At 43.5% G+C, this 21,888-nt stretch overlaps 1 protein-coding gene across 1 annotated transcript in view; it reads right to left on the reverse strand.

The window, feature by feature from the left end:
* The window catches only part of LOC128711211 (probable serine/threonine-protein kinase clkA), an 84,145-nt gene extending 67,579 nt beyond the window's left edge, over nt 1-16,566 (reverse strand). Inside the window, exon 1 of the mRNA XM_053806077.1 lies at nt 16,382-16,566. Within this exon, the coding sequence (XP_053662052.1) occupies nt 16,382-16,561 (180 nt within the window). The 5' untranslated portion in view covers nt 16,562-16,566. The remainder of the gene's footprint in view (nt 1-16,381) is intronic.
* Between the last annotated feature and the right edge of the window lie 5,322 nt (nt 16,567-21,888).

The following is a 21,888-nucleotide window of genomic DNA, read 5'->3' on the forward strand; positions in this document are numbered from 1 at the left end:
TTCTTCAGAATATTGCTTCATCCATTGTTCGTTGAATCATTGTTTGTCGAGTCTTTTTATTCACTCGTTCATATTCATTAATGTCGTTCATAATTATTCCAAGTACACTAGCCAGTGATATTGCGGATGAGCTGACGACTGTTTTCTTGATTTTATAATAAGAAAATAATGTTAATGAAGTGCCTGATACTTCAACCACCAAAAAAAAAACACCGTCGAAATATTTCTTCATTGTTACTTTCCCACTTCACCGGGTGTATGCAGCAGAGCTTCGGTAAGGCTGTGTGTGCGGGATGAACAGAAAGCCACAACGTGCCTGTACGACATTAGGAAGGTAGAACATCCGAGCCTAGACGAATGTCAATCCAACAACAACCGAAAAAAAACCGGAACATACCGGAAGTTTGCCCACTGACGTTGTGATATGCTCCACTGAAAACCACAGCCGACAGCCGGAAGACATATTTTTAATTAAAATTGTCGCTTCTCTGTCGATTGTGAAGGTGTTCGGGGGGACACGGAACGGAAGTACGAGAAGAAATGAGCATTCGGCTAGCGGACGGCTAACATACGACAAAAGGAATTATTTAACTTTAAGTAATGCCACAAAAAAAACAAAATGGAGAAAACATTTAAATTATTCGTTGATTGCAAATGGTGGCAGTACTCGAAAGTATGAATATTTATTTATGTTTTTGGAACTTGTGCTCAATACGTACAAATCAGTTTCAACTAATACACTGATTACATTGACCCGAAAATCGAAATTCATGTTCTTGCTGGTACCGGATAGCAAACCTACACCACAAATCCTTGATTTTATAAGCAGTACAGCAACACAAAAAGCCACAGCAATTTATACCCAACATTGAACCCCTTTTGTTTTACTTGTCTTCGGGTTACACCGCAAGAATGTTAATGCAACCCAACATGTACTCAAGAATGTCGGGAAATAGACCCACCTCCCTTAAAATAACTTTACAATCAAAAGTTATGAGCTACGGCAAATCTCTGTCCCAAGGATGGCTACTCTGGAGAGTGGCTTTTACACGGTGTAAAAAAGGCACCCTCTGCTAACCACCGAAAGCTCCTTTTAAATCCTAATGAGATAATGTGACTCTATTATCAAAATCTGACCAAAGGGACCTCACGCAACCGACCACAGCATAACGCCGCGCGCCACATTACACCCCAGCATCCAGGCCTGGGGATTTGAATTGGGTCCCACTCTGCGTTGGGCCCAGTCGAAACCCAAACACGAAAGCCCATCAATTTATAAATTCCTACGCAAAGCGCCCTTCCATTAAAATACGAAACCCTTGTTCGTTCCGTTCTTTTTGGTGGTTTTCAGGAAGAAATAGCTGTGCTTCAAATGTTGTTCACGCATGGCAGTGAAGGAAAGAGGAAAAAAAAAACCAACACTGTAAAACAGACAACAAAATCCTTCAGTTTTCCCACCGTAGGCAATCTCGGGCGGGCCCAGTGCCCATTCCGTTGCTTGCTGTCTTTTCGGTCCATTCCGAAGGCGAGCCTCCTGTATATCGGTACCCCTGGAAGCATGAACCGCGCGACATGACGTGAGGCCGGTTCGACCGGTTTCTAGGAAGAAAGGGCTCCGGGAGGACGAGCCCCATACATAATAAACAGGTACCGGACGAGGTGCCGCAGGTCTGCGGACAAGAGACTCAACATTTACTGTAGCTGCTGTTTGCGTCCTACCAGAAGAACTCAACAAAAACCCATAACAGGCTCTACCTGTTATAATACGTTCTGGCTCTGTACACCACCAGCCGAAATTGGCAGCTGCACCACCACCATCAGCTTTGTTCCGGGCTGAGCCAAAATCGAGTCGAAAAAGACAGGAAAAAAAGGCTACAATATGTAATTTGCATTCACATCCTGTCTGAGGTTGCAACGCATTTGCAATAGGACCGCTTTTTTGACTTCCGTTCCTTGCGCGTCACTTTCCTTGCGACTAAACGCTCCCGAAACCGGACACCGAGCCACTGGACGCAAAAGCGATGCCGACGTTACAATGCTAAATACATGCCAAAAAGGATGGAAATTGGTTTATTTTGGCCGGCAACGGATAGTCCAAGCCTCGAAGTACAGCCGGGTAGATGAGTTGCTGTGAGGGAACGCTTCAAGAAACTGAAGACCCTGCAGCAAACCAAACGTTTTGTACAAAATCCAATTGCCAGCCTTCGGGGCTGGAACATTTGATGGTATGGAGTGCATGTTTCGCGCCAGCTATAAATAGTGTAATCGCGAAAAACTCACCACGCAATGCATGCACCGATAGCCAAAGACTGAGCCACTACGTAACGTAACCATCGCTCGGCACCGGATGAAATCACAGATAGTGGAATTAGTTTCACAATAATCCCGTGACTGTGGCCAAATCGCGTACAGCCGATAAGTTAACGGAGAGCAGGAATAGTTACGCTAGACATTGTATCTAACGGAAGATACAGAGTTCCGGTGCATGTTGCAGTATAGCTACCGAAACGGCACAGGTTTATTGTAGACGCGATCATAAAAGTAACGCGCACGAACCACCAGAAAACACTGATCGAAAATTGGTAACAAGCCGACGCTCCCTCCCGGAATTCCGAACAAACTTTTACCAACTTCAACTCGCATGTCTATGTTTCTCCACAGACACAGGCATCTACATTCGATTTTCCTACGATCGAAGGTGCAGGACTCGGTATGGATGAGTAATACCATAAAGAGAATTACCTATAGCACGGAGCACACGTGGGCTCACCGCAGGATTGGTTTAATTTTGCGGTAGCGCGATAAGAAACTGTTTCATTACCGTATTTGGAGTTCAATTTCACGGATTCGCCGACTGGAAGTTATGCAGGCCGGCTGTGGAATTTCGCTGCGGCAAGACATTTAATCAGCGTTTTGCTTTAACGCTTGCACGTGCATGTATTACGAACCGTCCATATCTCTTTGCTCGATAGGTTGCATTTTGTTTGAAGAAGCGATAACAAACTATTGATTGGCGTGTTAAGCTTCTGGACAAACAAATGGATATGTATATTAATATCTATCTTAAATCAATATTTATCATACATGAATACCTCTAATTGATGAAAGACACACTTTAGTTAGCTTAAAAGTAAATATAAATTGTTGTATACTTGAATCAACAAAGATGGTAGTAAAATTTTCAACAAATATTATATCTTTAAAAGATAGACCGTGTGTAGATACAATTTATAATGTTTCTGTCTAATACTGTCTGAGCGATTTCTCTCCTAACACTAGCGCATTTCTAACAACGCAAACCTCTACAATCTGCACCCATCAAACAGTAAACCGCCTGAAGCAATTGGGACTGGAACGAAGTGACACCTGCCTGCATCTCTTGCCTTCTCGCGAGATCTACGTGTCTGCCGATCGAATCTGCAATAAAATCGAGATCAATTTAATGATGCGGCTCACCCAAACCGGTCCGCAATAAAAATTACATCGACAGAGCGTCACCAACCATTGCCCAGTGTTTCCACGAACGACCACCCCGAGGGGGGCATTTTCCTCTGATTGACTGTTCCGTCTCTCCCGGCGGCCGCCCATCAACAAAACCGCTGTCGGGTGAAACTGACGATTTGCACCAATCGAAACCTTCCCCGGTTTCACGGCTGCTACAACACAATTTTCCCAGCATCCAAAACGAAAGGAAAAACCGGAAAACCATCTAACATTGAATCATGTTTGCCGTAACATGACCAACTTGTTATGCGTCCCCGGGAACCCCTTTACGCTCCCAACTCAGGTGGGGTTGGTGACGGCCGTTCGAGTTAAACGCTTCCGAAACGATCACTCAACAACCGGTTTCCCGTACGCTCTCATCTTCAACCGAACGACGGCGGGCTTTAATCGTTCTTCCGATCTGGCGACACCAACCGGCCTCCACTGCCCGGTCACAACAACATTGGCGCTGGCCAACTCTGCAACGTAGTGAAAGTGAATGTAATGAGAGAGAATTTGCTGGGGACATTAAATTGCCTTTCCACCCTGCTGGAGCTCGGTTTGGTGATGTGTCGGGTGAGCTTATTTTTTTTTATTTTGGTATTCGATTTGACGGTGTATAAAACTAAACAAACAGAATGTACAATAAAAAGTGATCTGTTTTGATAAGTAAAAAAAGCTTAAATGTTCACTTAAAAGGTTACAAAGTCATAAATATATGGCATTTGCTATACTATTATCTGCGGGCTTACACAGAGCAAAAATGAACACGAAATTAATAACGTCATGAGAATCTTCAGTGAATACTGAAATTACGAGAAAAGCAGCTTAAGATAATCTTGATCTCTTTCCCATTTCTTTTTCTACTCATAACATTGTTTGCAGACGAGCAATTCATCCTTATTTTTAACTACTTTGGCCACTTAGCAACTGGATGACCCCGCTCCCAAGTATTCATCATCCAACATGCTTTTGTTTGACGTTCCTTCCACGCAACACAACAGTCGAATACATACTTTTATATTCCGCACAACCCCTACGGCAGCATTCGGCCGTTTGCTGAAACAGCGTTTCATTTACATTCCCAATTAAGTAATTAAACATTTAATTTCCCCAACCGAAACGGGGAGGATACTCTCGAGCGCGAACAACAACGTAAAGGTCAACGGGGTTGAAGTTTGTGCTTCCACTTTACACGGGCCCATACCGCCTATTCTGCACTAGGTACTCGGTGGAGGGCTCTGCGCTACGGAATTTACACTGCACCATTAAAAGAACATTAATTTCAATTTCTGTTGACAGATTGCTCTCGACCCGCTCACGAGTTATGTGCTGCGTTCTATCCGGATGACGGACGAACGGGAAGAAGGATGAAACCAGATTGAAGATGAGGGTTTTCAACAATCCCTGGTTCTTGTTCCCCGTGTAGAACATTAACAGTAATCAGACAAATAACCGATGGTTGTGGAACCAACAAGGGATAGCGAACTTTATGACGCAAGATGGGATTTTTTTTGTGTCAATAAGGACTATCAACGCCCCTGTCCCAAGCAAAACTCATCGAATTCTACAAAGAATGATTGATGGATTTACAATCAGTTGTCAGCTCGATTTGCTAGTCTCTCAGCCCGACGTCAAGCGAAGATTTTCCAGACCATTGGACGAGCTTCCTGAAAGCCGACCATCAAGGACCATAATTAGATACAACACATGGTTGGCAACGTAACGATTCGTGTAAAGTAGTGAAACAAAAATCAGGCAAACGTTAACCGAATATGATTGATTACTGTTCAGCTGTAGCCAAGGATCACTGGTGCAGAGTTAGAATGTGACCTTCATGTTGAAGATCTAGTTATAAAGACTAGGACACGGTTTGGATTTGTGTAGGTGGTTGTTTTAAAGGTGCTCACTATCGGCGTCATTCACGATGACTTAAAGCCTTTCGCTACAGGATAGTGTGACAGTCAGCAGACTCATTCCTCTAATACGACATTACCTTCAAAAGTAAACGAAAACTGCAACTTGTTTGTATAGAACACACGCGTCATATGGTGGCAATGGACCTTTAAAACATGCCAGCAAGTCAACCGGTCCACCTTCGGGGGAAGACACACCAATTTAATAAATACCTTCCAGCTTACTAGAGAAGCTACCCTCCTGTACCGCAGTTTAGCGTCCGAGATAACGATGTAGGCGTTGTGGAATAGTTTCTTCATCGCCCACTCCCACACCGACACTCAGGTGATACACCGAAAAAACTGCACAACCGTTAAGCGCCGGATGGCCGACCGAGTACGAAGACAACCTGCAAACCAAAACCTGGCAACTAAAGCTAACAAGCGACACCATTAGTGCTCCCGCTCGGCTTTAGCCACAAGTGCTAATTATGTTATTAAAGTAAGGAGTTCGTTCGATGCGAAGCATCTCGGGCCAGTTTTATCACTAGTGCCGCACACGCCCACGATATGCCCGTACTGTAGCGGACACGAGCGGGTGTGTAGCCTTGACATTTAGCGGCTTCCAACTCTAAGCCTTCCTTGTTTATTGGGTTGGGGTTATTTTTTGGACACCACATTATCCGGGCCCCCGGGTTCAGGGTGTGTCTATGCCGTCACAATGGCGAGCAGAAAAGGGATTGCCAAACTAGGGTGCGAAATTCCTCGAGAGCTTACCTTCTACGAGATCGCCTCAACTTTCCTAGATATTGAAGTTGCGATTAGGCAGTTCCCAAGAAGTGTAACTACTAGACAACATTGAAATAGACACTTGCTAACTGTAGGCGCATTCCGACCAAGTGTGACATACTGTACTAAGACCTACCCAACCAGTTTGATATATCCCAAAAATGCAGACATCTGTTGGTAGCAGAGCTCGTCGACTCAGCTGCACCACCGGATAAGGAAGATTTGAATTTCAAATCACTAGTTACGTTTACTCGTTCGTCCCACAGATAGTCACAATACGGCACCACCAAAATTGAGGGACCGACGCAATCATCAGACATCCAGACATCCAGACATCCAGGTTGTACAGTTCTTTGCGAACAGCCGCTGCTTCAGGTGCTCCCCTAGGTGTGGTTATGGAGTGTATGGCACTATCATCATCAGTAGTCCATTACCGTCATGCAATTAGGACCGTAAGTGGTTTTCAACGGCTCAATTGAGTGTTGGCGATGAAAGGGACTGTTTTAAGCTGTTCAACTTCCATGATTGAAGTGCATTAAGAGCTCAATACGACTGGTGCAATATTGAGTTCTTAGTCCAAAGAAAGACAATCTTCTATTTGGAAGGGTAGCGTGTAGATGGATGGTAATTGCATTAAATATATGATTTAACCAACAACAACACTCCTCATATTTCATTTTTAATTAAATAATTTGTATATATTGGAAAAGTGACTTCCGCTCTAGTTGGTGGTGTACACCTTCTTTACTCTTTAATGATTTCCAAAAGCAATATTAACCCAACACTTTCAACCTGATCATCTTTATTCTATTAAGTAATAAACGTGCAGAATCCTGGAGCTTTTAAAGTTGGTCCCAAAAAAAACAAAAAACACCACCACCGTTAGACCAATTTGACCCAGATGCGAACATTCCTACTAATGGTGTCAGTGTATGGTAAAGCTTCGTTTCATAATTTAACAGCAAATTTAAGCCTCAAGCCTCAAGAGCTACCAGTATTTCCGCATGAAAATGGCGCATAAATTTTGGCATCCTTCTGTCTACAACCAGGATACAACGGCATGGGGGGGATGGGGGATTCACAACCCCTTGAAATTGGCTGCGCCTGCCTCACCGGTCGGTGCGGAAGTATCCGGCGGGGCTGAATTTTCTCTGTCCCCCTGTACCCTGCACTCCAGTCCCACCTCACAGGGACAGAAAGTGCGTTCACGCGCCAAATTAAAGCTAATGGGCTTCAACCGCTGCTGGCGCAAGTGCTAATGCGTGCTATTCCCCCGAGCGGTTACGTTCCGGCAGCATTCTACTTCAACCATTCCACTCCCCACCAGAGAGACCAGACATGCAAAAGCGACCGCGAATGTGAATGCTATTTGCGTACGAGTTTTGCGTAGTTACGCGGCTGGTGGAGGTCGGCAGTGCCCAGAAATGGCGGCATGCATCCGATCTATTAATTCAGAAGCAACGACTTCCGCCGATCGTTGCGGTGTACACTGGAGGTTCGTTTTTTACCATTATTTTGTTGTTGAATTTTTTGTACACAGCATCGATTGTATGAATTTAATTAATTCACAGTAATCTATGCTAATAAACGGAATATAATTAGAATATTTCCATTACTCCTCTGCTGCCTGCGGTTTGCGATAGAGTAGCAACCGAAAAGCTAACTACTACTGTCATAGGCCAAACCGCAAAATCTGTTTGAATTGGGTTTATTAAGAACTAATTACGACAGAGACTAATAAAAAACACACACACAGCCTCGCTACAATATTCAAAATCAATTAAACTATTGCACTTGATTATTGTCAGCTTCCGCCACATTGTTACTGAATGACATTAATTAAAGGAATGCAAATTATTGGTGGACGGACACGAGACACAAAGCTCGGATGATGCTACATTCTAACGAGATGGTTGACGAGTGTGCGCTAGTGCATCCGGTACGAGCACAGCATGATAATTGCTGCCGGGTTGCACTGGGACACAGTGACGCCATCGTCGACCGACCGACGTTCCGAAGGTGTGAAGATGTGATGGCTCATCATCAACCATTAGTCACTGTACCGTTTGCCGTTCAGCACTTCAGCTCTGATGCATTCTCCATGGGATGTAGGCATCAGTCAGAGATGCATCTCGACATGCTGGAAAGTAGGATGCTGCACGAATGTTGAAAAACCTTGGACAAAACCCACAGATTCAGGGTAAAAGCTCCCCAAAGAGTCAAGCAACATCGATTGGTAGAATTGATTGAATGTTAATTTACTGACAAAGTGATGCGACGATGGCCGTCTTCCTCAGCATTAACCTTAAGCGCGGTTCCACCAATCACACTGAAATCACCATAATAAGCTCGGAACCCACTACGAGACGAGGTAAGACCTTCAGCCCTAAGCCGCTTCATTTTATGACAGTTTTAATTGAATTATTACCACATCGTCATCATCTTCAACCGTTGCGTCTCTGGTGCGGTGGCGAAATGGCAATGAGTCAATAACGACAATGTGGTTGGTATATGGCGTAAAAGGCTAAATATGGTAAAGAGCCCCCCACTAGCACCAAGGGTTGACACGCCCCCGCTTGTTACCGGTGGAACCCGTGGCGCGTGTTGTACGCTTTACCACCGGCGTACGCATCCGACAGCTGAAAGGCTGCCGAAGATACCGCCACCGATAGGCATTAAAACTTTTCACTGTCGTGGTGCAGAAAAGTGAGTGGCAGATATATCTGTGTCAGCAATTAATATCTATCTATCGTGGCATATCTTGAGTGGTGAAAATTGACGTTTGATGTTCCGAGCGTATGGAAAATACGTCCACACACGTTCGTGAGGAAGATTAACAGTATCGCCGTGACGCTTGTTAAGGAAAAGGAGGTAATAAAGAACCCACGCGTACTCAAATGTCAATTTATGAATGCTCCATGGCTGCAGCATGGCTCCCGGAAGAATTTGAGCTTTATTGAGAATTATTAGAGAATACATAAAAACCATATAGTTTTACCCTTTTTAGATAAAATTAACGTCTGTGTTTCAAACTTCAAGTACCGAAGCAGCACTGAACGTAATCAACATTTCTTCCAAATATTTCCCCACTTTTATCTACTTTTAACCGTTTCGCTAAATCTACAAATAAAGGTTCTAGCTTTATGTGGGTCGATATGTTTACAAAAGCAAACCCCACCTAGTGTGGAAATTCTTCCCGACTGCGGGGCTCTAAAAATTCACAACGCATTTGCCCCGACCGTACAAAAGTCGAAGACAATTGCTCTATTAACGCTGGCGACATGATGTCAGCCAAAAAGGCGATGATAAACACACTGCTTATAGATCTCTTCTGCCCTCCCACCCAACCCCACTGCGTGGGAGAAGAATGTTGCACGCGACCGAAAGGGCTTGAAGAGGGCTGTAAAGAAAACAAATCCTTCGCTAAAACCCTGGCGTCGCGATCCTTTTGCAACAGTTTTTCTACACATACACATACCAGACAGCAGAAGAAACAACGGACGTGTAATGCACGCACAATGTTGCGCCCGAGCTATTATCCTTTATCGCGTCGTCATCTTTAACGGGCAGGACATTCATCACAACGGCGCAGGGATGCTGCGAGAAGTCGTTCTTGAGGAACGAGCCGAAAGCCATCATCTCCGACGGGACGCAACGCTCGACAACCACCCAAAACTGTTTCCACCCTGTAACCTGGGGGTTGTTTGTTTGCTTGAATTTTTATTTTCCTGCCAATTTCCAGCTAGATGAGGCCATTCTTCTTGCCGCACGAGTCTAGCGCGAGTTCCGTTTCTTCGAGAGCTTTTTTTTTATTTTCACTTGTAAACGGGATTTTCGCTCCCGCCCCGTTCTCCCGCCAGCGGCTCAAAGCTTGGAGGTTGTAATTTTAATGCCATAAATTCAGTTTTATAGCTCCATATCCCCGGCCCCAGCCACCCCGAGGGTGTCAGCGATTCCCGCACGAGAACGCAAACGCGAGACAGCAAACGCTCCCCCCATGCGAAACAAGCTCTTTTGGGTTACTCGGATGGATGACCCATCCAGTGGAAGTGATAATAAAGTACCGAGGGTAGGATCAAAGCGGTTTGCTGGTACGCTGTGGAGTAGGCTTTCCCGGTTGCTCGATGAACCTCCTGCAAGGAACAATCGAGGTTTCGCGTAGCTCGCCTTGTGTCGTTTGCGGTCGGTCATTCACCAACGGCAACCTTCGTCTGACGGTTGGTTGGTCCGTCAGTTGGGTGGATGATAATAAAATTAGATTCAATAAAAAATATATATATACGACAGCATAATTAATCATTTTTATTACTTTGGACGCACTTTTCACGGATTTTCTCCCGTTCAGTTTGTGTTGTGATGCGTGTACTGGGAGCGTGTTAAACAATGATCACAGAAACAGTGCAGCGAAGAATGAACTAGAAGTTTAGCCTAATGATCGAAATCATAACGAAATCTGTGCTACAAGTTGGAGATTTTGTCATCCTCAGTGTATTTCCCATCCACGGCGGAATGTTTGTTCTATTCAGAGGATAATTCTACAATTGTGTAGAATGTAGTTAATTCGACCATGTTCGAGTTACCTCAATTTCCTTAAGTGCATCTTAAAATCAAACTCGCACATCTATACCTCATTCATTCAAATTTCCCAGTAATGTTCAAAATCGAAGAGGTAAACTTCATTTGACCTACGTTTGCAACCGAGACGAAATAAATTTCATGTACGGTTGTGTCTTCACGGCACTTCCGGAAGTGCGCGAGACAAAACTGCACCTTATAGGAGTGACTTCCGTCATTGAGCACACGATGTCTCGTTCGATTTCCTCGTTCCGAACCGTGCACCCTTACCTTCCAACGCCAAAATAGCCATCTGCGTTAGGTCCAGCGTGAAATAATCGCACACACTTCATTGTGCAATTTTAGCGCAATATGACTATTACCATCGCGCACGAACACTCGAGCTCGATTCACGATTCGAGGTTAAGTAAACGCATACAGAAATGCGCCTTATGCGTTGGGTTGCCTTATGCACCAGCACTGCAATCACGCGATGTACGGCATGTGTCGGAGTGCAAGACCCAACAACAATACCTTTTACGAATGTTGCACCCGATCGCCTAACGTTCGCTGACGACCGTTAGATGCACGATCGTGTGACTAATTAATTCAAGATCGACCATCCTTGACCACACCAAATGGTGGAATGCAGTTGCAGAAGCCGAGGGCACCTCGCGATCCCGCGAGGTCTCGCCGGTTGTTCGGAAGGCGGTGCGCGAATGTTTGTTGATTTTCGCGTATCTAGAGCACAGCAGCATATGGTTATGTTCCAGTTGAACTCACCGCATCTCATCGCCACTGTGTCCTAGATTGACTCGCTCAAGCTGCTACTTGTTGCAAATCACTCCAAAATCGTTCACTGTAATGTTACTGCGGTGAGGCAGCACTTATGAACCCGCTTACATATTAAAGGTTTAAACTAAATAAATGATATCATTAAAGTTTAATGCATTTCTGTTCCACTTTTTGAATACCGAAAAAAAAGATTGCAACTTTAAGGTGATAACTTCCACAGCGAGATAACGATAACCATATTTTAACGCGTAACTCTGCAGCTTAGATTAGACAACACAGTGGTACAAAAATATGCCGCCACTTGTGATGTAAACTTTCGAGAGAGGAACCGTTGATAAGCAATCCAGCAAGTACTCACTGCTAAGGTCTTATCACCTTTAATCAAAACGTGCAATAAATTCCAAAACACTGATTCACGCCTCATGCGAATGGGATAATTAGTGATACTTCAGACATTGTTTTGATATCATCCAGTGATGTTCCTGGTAATTGAGAAAAAGTTTAAACCCTTATTATGAGTAATATGGTAGAATATCCGTTACTACTGCTTTTAATTGAATAAACAACCTTCACAACTCATGCCGTGCCGGTTGAGACTTGACGCCATCGCTGTGTTGTTGAGATCGTCTTCTTTTCGACATAACTAAGATCTGCTGTAACTAAGGGTTAGGTCATGTTTACCGTACATTGAATGGAATGCAGAACTCAGTTTTAGCTTGTAATCTAATAGACTGCACCTGGTAAAGGGCTTTAGACGAGAATAAATCCAAGATCCTCAATGAATGTGACCAAATGTCATGGTACAACAACATGGTAAAGTCTCATTGTCTGTCTGCTCTAAAGCAATCAGTCGAGAGATTTATGAATACTCAATGCCAAACACTAGAACTACATACTTTAGTGAATTCCCTGGGGAAAATTATAGTCAGCTATTGATTTTGGACATTTGAAGTTGGTTTAGACTGCAGTGCTTCTTCTTCTTTAACATCACAACAACCTCAAGAGATCTAGGCCTGCAATCTCTAGCTTTCTTTCATTTTATTTACTCGTAGCTGGATAATCAATCCTGCGTACGAAGGATTGGTCCAGATGGGATTTTAGACCGGACCCATCGTGTGCAGACGTGTCGTGTGAATTTTCAACCAAATTTTAAATATTATTTTACAACTTTAATGCATCAAAACAATGTTCTTATTAGCAAAAACATGTATCTACTTTGGTTACACGGCTAAGGATTTCCCCTCATGCGAACAAGCCGCAAGAAGTTACTTTCTACGTTAAAACAACCGATGCACATAAAGTCTTGTCACACCAGCCCGCTTTCTCAACCATCGCTAAATCAAAACATTAACCAATTAATTACCCCGCCGGTAACATGCGGTTGTATGTAGCAGGCTCTTTTTTTCTCTCTCTCTCTTGTATTTCTGTAAATCTTTCCCTGTTTCTCTTCAATTTCTGTACGTTGCTATCTTATTTTTTCCTTGCCTTTTGCTTTGTTTCGCTTTCCAACCCGGGAAAGTCCAACCCCGTGGTGTGTGCATTGTTTTGTACACAAACACTTTTACCACTTTCGCGATCGCGAGATCCTCTAGCCAGCGGTCGGGGCCGATGACGCCGTTCCGACGTCGAGGGGGCCCGGTTTTGATCCTCGCCAACAGCAACGAACCGAGCAATTAGCAAGTTTAAGTTGACACTTACCGGGTCCGGCCGGTAAGATTGCTCACTCCCTTTCACCAGCGGTGGTGCTGGTTCATGGCACCGCAGAGAGCCCGGCGGAACTCAGGCGAAACCGAACACATGTGCAACCGATGCGCAACGGTTTGTTGTCCGTCGGTCGCGGTGTACCTCGTCTCTGCTTCACCGGGCAGGCGCAAAGTGGCGTGCGTAATCATGCCAAATATTTGCGGGCCGGACGAGTGCTGTACTGGACACAATCTTTGAACGTGATGATTGCGTATCGTCGGAGGCCACGCGCTAGGACCGTTTGTTCACCTTTTAAATGTTCTTATTTTGGTGGTTGATTAGGTGCTTTTTTATTCGTTTAACAATTGTACACACAAAAGAATGTTGAAACCAACATGCAAAGGCAAGGTTTATTGCATTATAGCGAACAAAGCATCACAATAATGAACGAGATACTTAAAACGTCTAGAGTACGTGTCTGGAAAATATATTTTCCCTAAACAATAGTACAATTAAAAATAACCAAGCTAAAAGTATAACACATGTCGATCTGGAAACAAACACTAAACAACACTATAAAGAATGTGTTTTGATTAATTTACGCTAATTCGCACAGTTTTATAATGTTTACTGTTATCGGGGTTGATCCACCTTACTGAGTTTGTGGTAAAAACTAGTTTATTAAACCTAGCAGGTCGTTAACCTCCCTCACTCTCCCCTCTCCCTCCCCCTCCTCCCGCCACCAAGAAAAACCGTAATGATAACTAATCAATAAATCAATGAAATGGTTCAACAGTAATAACAATGTGTCTTCATTTCGCTCCAACGTACCTTTCGGTTGAGAAGCCAAGCCGGCAAAGATTCCGCACGGAATGGTAAACCCAAGTGGTACGAAAGCTTTGCTGGTATCACCTTTTACAATTGTTATCTTAATAATTACTCCCAAATAGCTCGCGTAATTGTGCGATGACCCTGCCCTGCCATTAAACGCAACAAAATGCCATCATGCTCTCTCGCTGGTATCATTCCATTTCGTGGAAGGCAATTCACTTCGTTCGTTGCTGTTTGCAGTTCGCCCCCATATCCATTTCCTGTCCCGGGCAGCGCGCAACGGAAAAGGTCGCAGCAGCACCAACGGAAATCGCGAGTTGTGTGTTCGTATCGCTATTTTTTTTCCCATTACTCACACCTTTTCACACTCATCTCCCGGGTTTTCGGTGAAGTGTGATGCCGTCGCATCGTCATCAGCGTGCATCATACGCGAGTTCCACTTCACTTTTATGGGGGCCAGGGCCGTTGATACCGGCGGGGTGTGCGAATACCGGTGCCCGATGATAACACAGGTTCACATTATAAGAAAAACAACAACACAAGAACACGCAGTGAAATAAACACGAAATACTCAAGGTAGCTCTGTGAGTAACGCAGACGATACGCAAACCCCACCCTGTGGCAACCGTGTAAAAGCGCTATATACGCTGCTTACTGGTGGGGTGGTTTTTGGCAACGCAACACCCCGTAAATGCAATGTTTTTTTTTTCTTTCACGCTTCCAAATCCACCGACTCTGTACGTGATGACAAACGATTGTGGATTAGTAATAGCGCCTCGTAAAATTTCTATATTAAACGCATGGCTGAGCGGCAACAGCCACACCACCAACGCGCCGTACCGTCGGTGGGCTTTTGTTTGTTTGCCCGTAGCAGACCCGTGTCCCGCGCTTCCGTCGGTCTGATAATGCGTGCGATAGGAAGTTGACCCATTTGACCGACCGCGAAGGTCGCTAGATCGATTTGCTAGCGGAAACATTCTTGGGCATATTGGGGGTTGTCAGCGAATCAATTAACAGCAGCAAAAAAAAAGGAGAACAGATTACGAATAATGCAACGCATTCCTGGCTAATGGGGACAAGTTTGGGGCCGCTGTAGACATTGATTATATTAATTTAGGTACAAATAAATGATACTTCCTACTTTACGGCTGTGAAACAAGGTGGAACTTTACGAGACATTAGTTGAAAAATATTTCATAAATATTTCATCGGGAAGTGCCACGCTAGAAGGTTAGCTAAGCGAAGGCGTTAATGAGTTTATTGAATAAAATATATAAAGTAATAATTTATATAACACCCAACTCTTCTTTCTGTTTCATTGTACAAAATGTCAGTTGGAATTGGATGCCTTGGGTTTTTAATTTTTAATTTGTTGGACTTCTAGATTACCCCACTATATAATACATAACAATCCAGCGTAAAGTTATATAATTTTAATGAAGAACTTAATATCATCAATCCCTTCAAAATCCCTAGAAACTAGCAAAACTGGGGTAGCTGATTGTTTCAGATTGGGAATTTGGCTTGGTAATAATTCTAACTAACTTTTCAATATGAAATGTCCTCCCATAAGTACCACTGTCCAGTTCAACCATTCGGAGAGAAGAGGTAAGAGATTTGTTCACATGACTGATGGATGGAATGCAATATCCAGAGTTGAACCCAGGATCTGGCTACGTTGTTGAACGGTGCTCCAGCCAACTCTACTATCAGAGCAACACAACGAGCGTATGCACACAGCCAATCATATTCGGAGCCTTACAAGTGTGAAATGAGAATCTGCTATTCTGAGTGATGTGATATGAGAAGATGCACACTATCTTTACTGAGAAAGACTATTATAGTTTCACTATCTTCAACTTGCATGCCTTCCCAACGAATAGATCGTCTTAAAAGGGCAAAATATGAAGTAGATATTTTAACCTTGCCTGTCAACTTCAAACCAACTGCATGCAGCACACGACCAACAGGCCACTCGTTGCTGATTTGTGTATGAAAGGTAATGTAGGAAAATTTACACCATAAAAGATATCCTTGCTGCCCGTCACAAGATTTCTTCTGTCCGAAACGTCCAAACCTGAGTACAAAACCCGTTGCGAGCGAAAGACTCTCGTGCCATCTGTAAAGCAAAACGGGGATCCAAACAGCACGTTCACGCGTATATCTCTGCGCCACACGGGAAGCCCTTTTCTACTACCACCGTACGGGTAAATGGATAAAAAAGCATAAACAAACAGACGATACGTTCGGTGAACGCCATGACAAGTAAATCCCGCACCAAAATTGGTGAAGGCCTTTTCGTTAGCGGGCAGAACGCTCGTGCGTCCGCTCCATGCCGGGAAAACACTCACCTTCGGATCGAGCAGACAGCGCTCGAGACTGTCCTCGCGTTGGCCGCTACCCGGTCGCTGCCCGTTGCTGTCCGCTTCCTGGCGCAAACGGGCTCGTTCCACCCGCACCAGCGTCGGGCTGTCCATGATGGATGGTGTACGGCTTGGCGGGCCGGAATTCGATTCCGACGTGACCCGCATTTTCCCGTTGAGCGACACCTTGAACGGATTTTCGTCCCGGCCCGGTACACTGAACTGGTACAACGGCGCACGCCAAGTAAAAGTAAAACTGAATTCTTACTTCTCGCCTCTTTCTCGAGCACTTTTACGCCGAAACGGAGACGCACCTAAAATCTGATAGCACGAAAACACTTCTCGTTTATTTTTTTGCTGGACACTTTACACTCTTGGCAACTACTTCCTAGTACCAGATCTCGTTAACTGTGCAGGTTGATTACACACCTTTCTGCCTCAAAGGATAAAGACTTTTGTCTGCAACAAACAACCGATCGAGAATTCGCTTCTCCACTTTAGACTTCACTACTTCACTTCTTAATTGCACACTTCAACGACACTTGCGCTAACTGTATTAAAGACCCTTAGTTTTGTTTGGACCTGCCCGCTCCCGTGGATTGTTCTTCGCGTAAGAACTACCACACTTTTGCTTTGCTTATAACCACTCGCAACACTTCCTCTCCAGAAAGCACTTCCGATCGGAGACCGGAAATTTAATGGACGCGATTCGTGATTTTGCACTGCGCCTCTAGAGGGATTAACGAGGTGACCACTTATGGGGACACTTTTCCGATACGATTGCGGACAAACCAGTACAAAGGCAACTCACCACAACGGCCAGCTTCGTCGCAGCTCACCTTGCAGGCAAATATGTCGACTGTAGCGAATGTTAAAAAAGAAGGTTTCAATATTTATCTCTACAACTCTCTAAACCTAGCAACGTGTTTCCAAGAGCCAGGTTGCTTCGATCACTTTTCGTTTCCACCTGTTTTTCACGGATAATTTTTCGTTTCGAATCGTTATTTAATCATCATTTTCTGTTGCTGATTCGCTGATAAGCCGTTGCTGCGTACTGCCGCCGGACTGTGCACTTTTGGGGTGGTTTCTTTGCTTCATTTTACCACCACACTACCAATGCAATCACCATTGGGAGGGGCACACACACAAACTTTACGGTGCGTTTCGATTTTCTTCTTTTGGTGCTTTTCCGGGCCTTTCCTTTCGTGCTGTGGATGATTTCAGGCCTTGGTTGGCCAATTTTGTTTTGGTTTTGCCTCTACCGTTCCGGGGTCTCGGTTGCTTTAATGGTTTTCGCTATCCATTTGCATTATTTTCCCGCCCGGCCCCAAGGTATTACTACTCCTGCGCGTTATCGGTAAGAGTGCGCGGTTGCTGCACAGCCTCTGAATGCACGTGCGGTATATGCGCTTGCATCCATGCGCGCACCTCGCGGCAACACACCGTCAGCGTTGCGCGGGACAGTTCGTCGCTTACGTCGGGTTTCTTCCGCGTGATGTTGTTGCTTCTGTTATTTCGCGTAGCTTTTGTTTCTTTAATGTCGATTTGCTTGCAGCTTCTAATCAACGCCGTCTAATCTTGCTCTCACTTGCCCGGTGTGTTTGTCGGCGCCTGAACTGGTGTAGGAAGAGATGTAGAAAGAAAAGAAAAACGATTGAGTAAATCACCGAAAGCTGGGAAAAAACTAGCACAATCCATGTGCCGATTTGACTGAAATATTTAGCTGATGGTATGGATTGAAAAGTGTTCGATGGTGTATTCATGGACGCGTAAAAATGATGGTACAAAGCATCATGTCAAAATAATAAAACGTTCTATGCATCCTGCGAATTAAGAAGCTTTTTAGGCATTCCTGAGGATGCTAACTTGGGAGGATAATTGCTTTAATTGTTTATTAACTTTTTTACTACGGAAATTATTGAGTTGAATCCTCTGACCAAACCGGGTATGCTTACAAAAATCTAACCACTATATTTTGAACTACTGATGTCGGGTAGATGAGCTGCTAATATCTTTGGAGAATTGCGTCGCTATGTTCTTCTGTAGATTATTTCATCCTTCAGACTGTTACGATGTAACGTCGTTACACAGGGATTTAGAAGTTATTCTTGATCGCAATAGGTCAGTCCTGTGAACATTGTTTAACAACTCTGTTAAAATAGAACTTTGATTTTTCTTGAAATTGTTTGTTAGTTATCAAATTTTGCAAAACTATGTGTGATCTAAAGAGCTAGCGTCTAGGGTTGGAGAAAATGATACACATCTTGTTTTAAGGTTCACATCCTGGCGTAATATAACATCTCGTCCATCATATCATACTCAATCATAGATATTTGGTTTGTAGTATTTCGCTACGAGGCGTCTAAAGTACCTTTTTCACCGAAGAGCTAGATTCACCAGAAATGTTAGCCCCTGGGACATTTCGGGAATCGCAACCTCTGGGAACAGATCAAACAAGATATGTGAATGACTAAAAATGGTTCTATGACTGCTTAGGCACTTAAATTCCATCGACGTTATGAGTCTGTTGATTTTTCACCTTATCTTAGTGTGTTTGCACTCCGTATCTTCAAGTTATTGTGTAGGTTAGGTGACAATATTTACAAATTTTGTTTACAAGTTCAGTATCTACCAGAACTAGGGTTGTTTCTGCAATTTTTAATTTATAGTTTTAAACGCTAACATTGTTGATTTTTTTGTTTCACTTTTATAACGTTTAATTATTAATTCATCAAATTTGTATCCTTCTATAATTATATCATCTCTCCAAATTGCCAACTTGCTTTCTTCATCTTCATACGTGCTTTCCCAAAAACGTTTCCATCCGCCAACTATAAAAGGGCCTAAGGTCAGGTACATCTTGAGTTTTCCACTACAAAGATTTCCACGCTGTGATTCATTCCCTTTCCCGCTTCCTGTTGTGTTCCGTTCGCTCTTTCTCAATGGCGGAAAAGGTGGCCGTGGTGAAAGAAAAGAAGATAAACACCATTTCTTATGGCCGTCAAGGCAAAAAGGTATAGTGTTATATTTTTTTTGTGCTTGCTTTTTTTTCTCTTCTTGGGAATCGTATTTTACTACCGCTACCACGCAAATGGTGCAACATAGATGAATCCCAACCCACCTTGGCCACTAACTTACCCCGGACCGTGGAACCAACCAACGCAAAAAATAGTTGGAAAATTTCGCTCATCAGTTTGGTGTGATGTTGCTCTTTTTTGCTCGTTCTCGTACTAGTACTAGTTTCATCCCAACACCAGTACACCATCAGTACACGCACCGGAAGAAATGCATTCAAAGTGGCGTACAAAAAAGAGTGTTTATATACTTTTTTTTTGCAGATCCATCTCGCTTTGTGGGCCAAAGATCCGAGCATTTGGGTTACGAGGTAGTTTTTGTTTCTGTCTGTCTGCACGTGTTTCCCTAAACCAAACGCTTAGTTTCGCGTACGCGGCTCTCTTTATCTCAGTGCTCAAACTTTTCCTTCCCCACACCAAAAGGGTGTGGGTGGGTATTTTTTGGGAATGCTTTTGGGTGCTTGGTTCTTTGGTTGCCTTTTTTCGTTTCGTTTTTATTTGAATGATTGTTCCATTTATTGTCTTGAAACAAAAGTTGGCCACCCATAATCAACACCCGAATGTTAACGCACTTCCATTCCTTTTAAAATGAAAATCCATCACGCTCTTCTTGTCGGGTTCCTTTTTTTTGTCTTAATATTATTATCGGGGTAGCCATTCGAACGCAGCTGAGGAAAGACAAAAAAAAACCCAAACAAAAAACCAGGCACACGATAGCACAACTCGATTAGATGGCCGACGGTTGGAATGGTGAAATGTTACGCCACCCCGTCACCCGGAAGCGACCCCTCAGAGTATGTTGTGTTTGGGGTCGCGTGCTAAGAACTCGCTTCTGTAGAACAGCAGTTGCAGTAAGATAAGCCGCCGTCCGTGTTGCGGAATTGCGGTCACTGCGTATAAAAGCATACGGAAGAAGCTATTACTGGATGTTTTTTTTTTCTCTGGTCTTTGCTACACTGTGTTTAAAGGGTCTGTGTTTGGACAAATGCAGCTCAGATCTGGTCTGGTTCGATTCCATTTGTCCTTGAATTTATGTACACGAAGTCGGTATCAAAATCCGGAACAACGACACGTTAATGGTCAAACTTGTTTCAAAACTGTGCTGATGTCCCCAAGGTGGTACCTTGCCTACGGTAAAAGTGAACAATAGGTCACGATGCGGACTCCTCGCGATGCATTTCGATGGCAGGTGCATGTTAAGCGCAATGTGATGTTTTTAAAAAGTAACAGCTCTGATCGATAATGCAGAACACAAACAGAAACCATAAAACCAGTATGATGTATTACAATTCGTACACTAGGTTTTACCAGCTAGGCCCAAAATTGTTGCATAGCTTTTCATCAACCTTTACAGCGAAAAGTTGTAAGTTATTAGAGTATGCAAAGGTCAGAGAATTGGAGATATCTCTGGAGAGGGACATAGAATGGATGAGTCTTCCACTCAGATGTTAGTAATTCTATATCAGGAGTTCGGGGTCCTAAGCAACAACTATGGCACCACCAAGCACCACAGCACCAAACAAGAACCTCAATAATTCTAGAGAGACCTCTGATCAGTCATGCTGTGTGTGGCATTTCACCATAATTTAAAATGGGCTGTAAAGTAATTTAGTTAAGAAATATCCATCTTTGAGACACAGACACTTTATTATAATCAAGGATTGAAGTGTTTGCAAAGGGCAGAGAATGGGAGATATCTTTGGCGAGGGACATAAAATGGATGAGGCTTCCACTCAGACGTTAGTTCTAACATATAACTACCTGACTATATCCAACTCCTGCTTCATATATTGAGGCACTAGAACCTCAAGAATTCTAAAAGACCTCTGATGAGTCCAGCCGTGTGTAGCATTCTGCCATAATTGAATATGAACTGGTTAGATCGTTCTTTTAGACATGGCACCGTGGATTTCAAGTAGTAGAAAAGTACGTGATGGGAACAGCATAAGCAGAGCAATATATTTTGAAAATTACTGCAATACTAAAACTTCCTGTGATTCTACAAGTTTTTTTGTGGTTAGTTAATTAACAATTTCGAAAAGCTAAGTTAAGTTTGAATGTTTCCTGAAGTTTATGTACTATAAAATAGCTATAATCATGTCGCGCATTAACAAGTAGTGGTAAAATTATTTTACCTCCAAATATAGTGTTAATTGATCATGAGCTGAACAATTCTGCCAACTCACAACATATAATCTCCACAAGAAATATGTTATTTCTCGTTCAAACCATTTCATTTTTGTTTCTGAGATATGATTAAAGGCTTGAGTTTAAAAGCCTTGAGTTAAAAAAGCTTGAGTTGCGTTTGAAATGTAGTGTCTCGCATTCGACTTTAAAAACAATTTAAAATACGTTGCAAAATGTATGACTCTGACATGCCGTCAGATATGCAAAGCAAATATAAAAGACAAACCAAATCAA

This window comes from Anopheles marshallii, chromosome 3, assembly GCF_943734725.1.
Source record: "Anopheles marshallii chromosome 3, idAnoMarsDA_429_01, whole genome shotgun sequence".
Taxonomy (NCBI): Eukaryota; Metazoa; Arthropoda; class Insecta; order Diptera; family Culicidae; genus Anopheles; species Anopheles marshallii.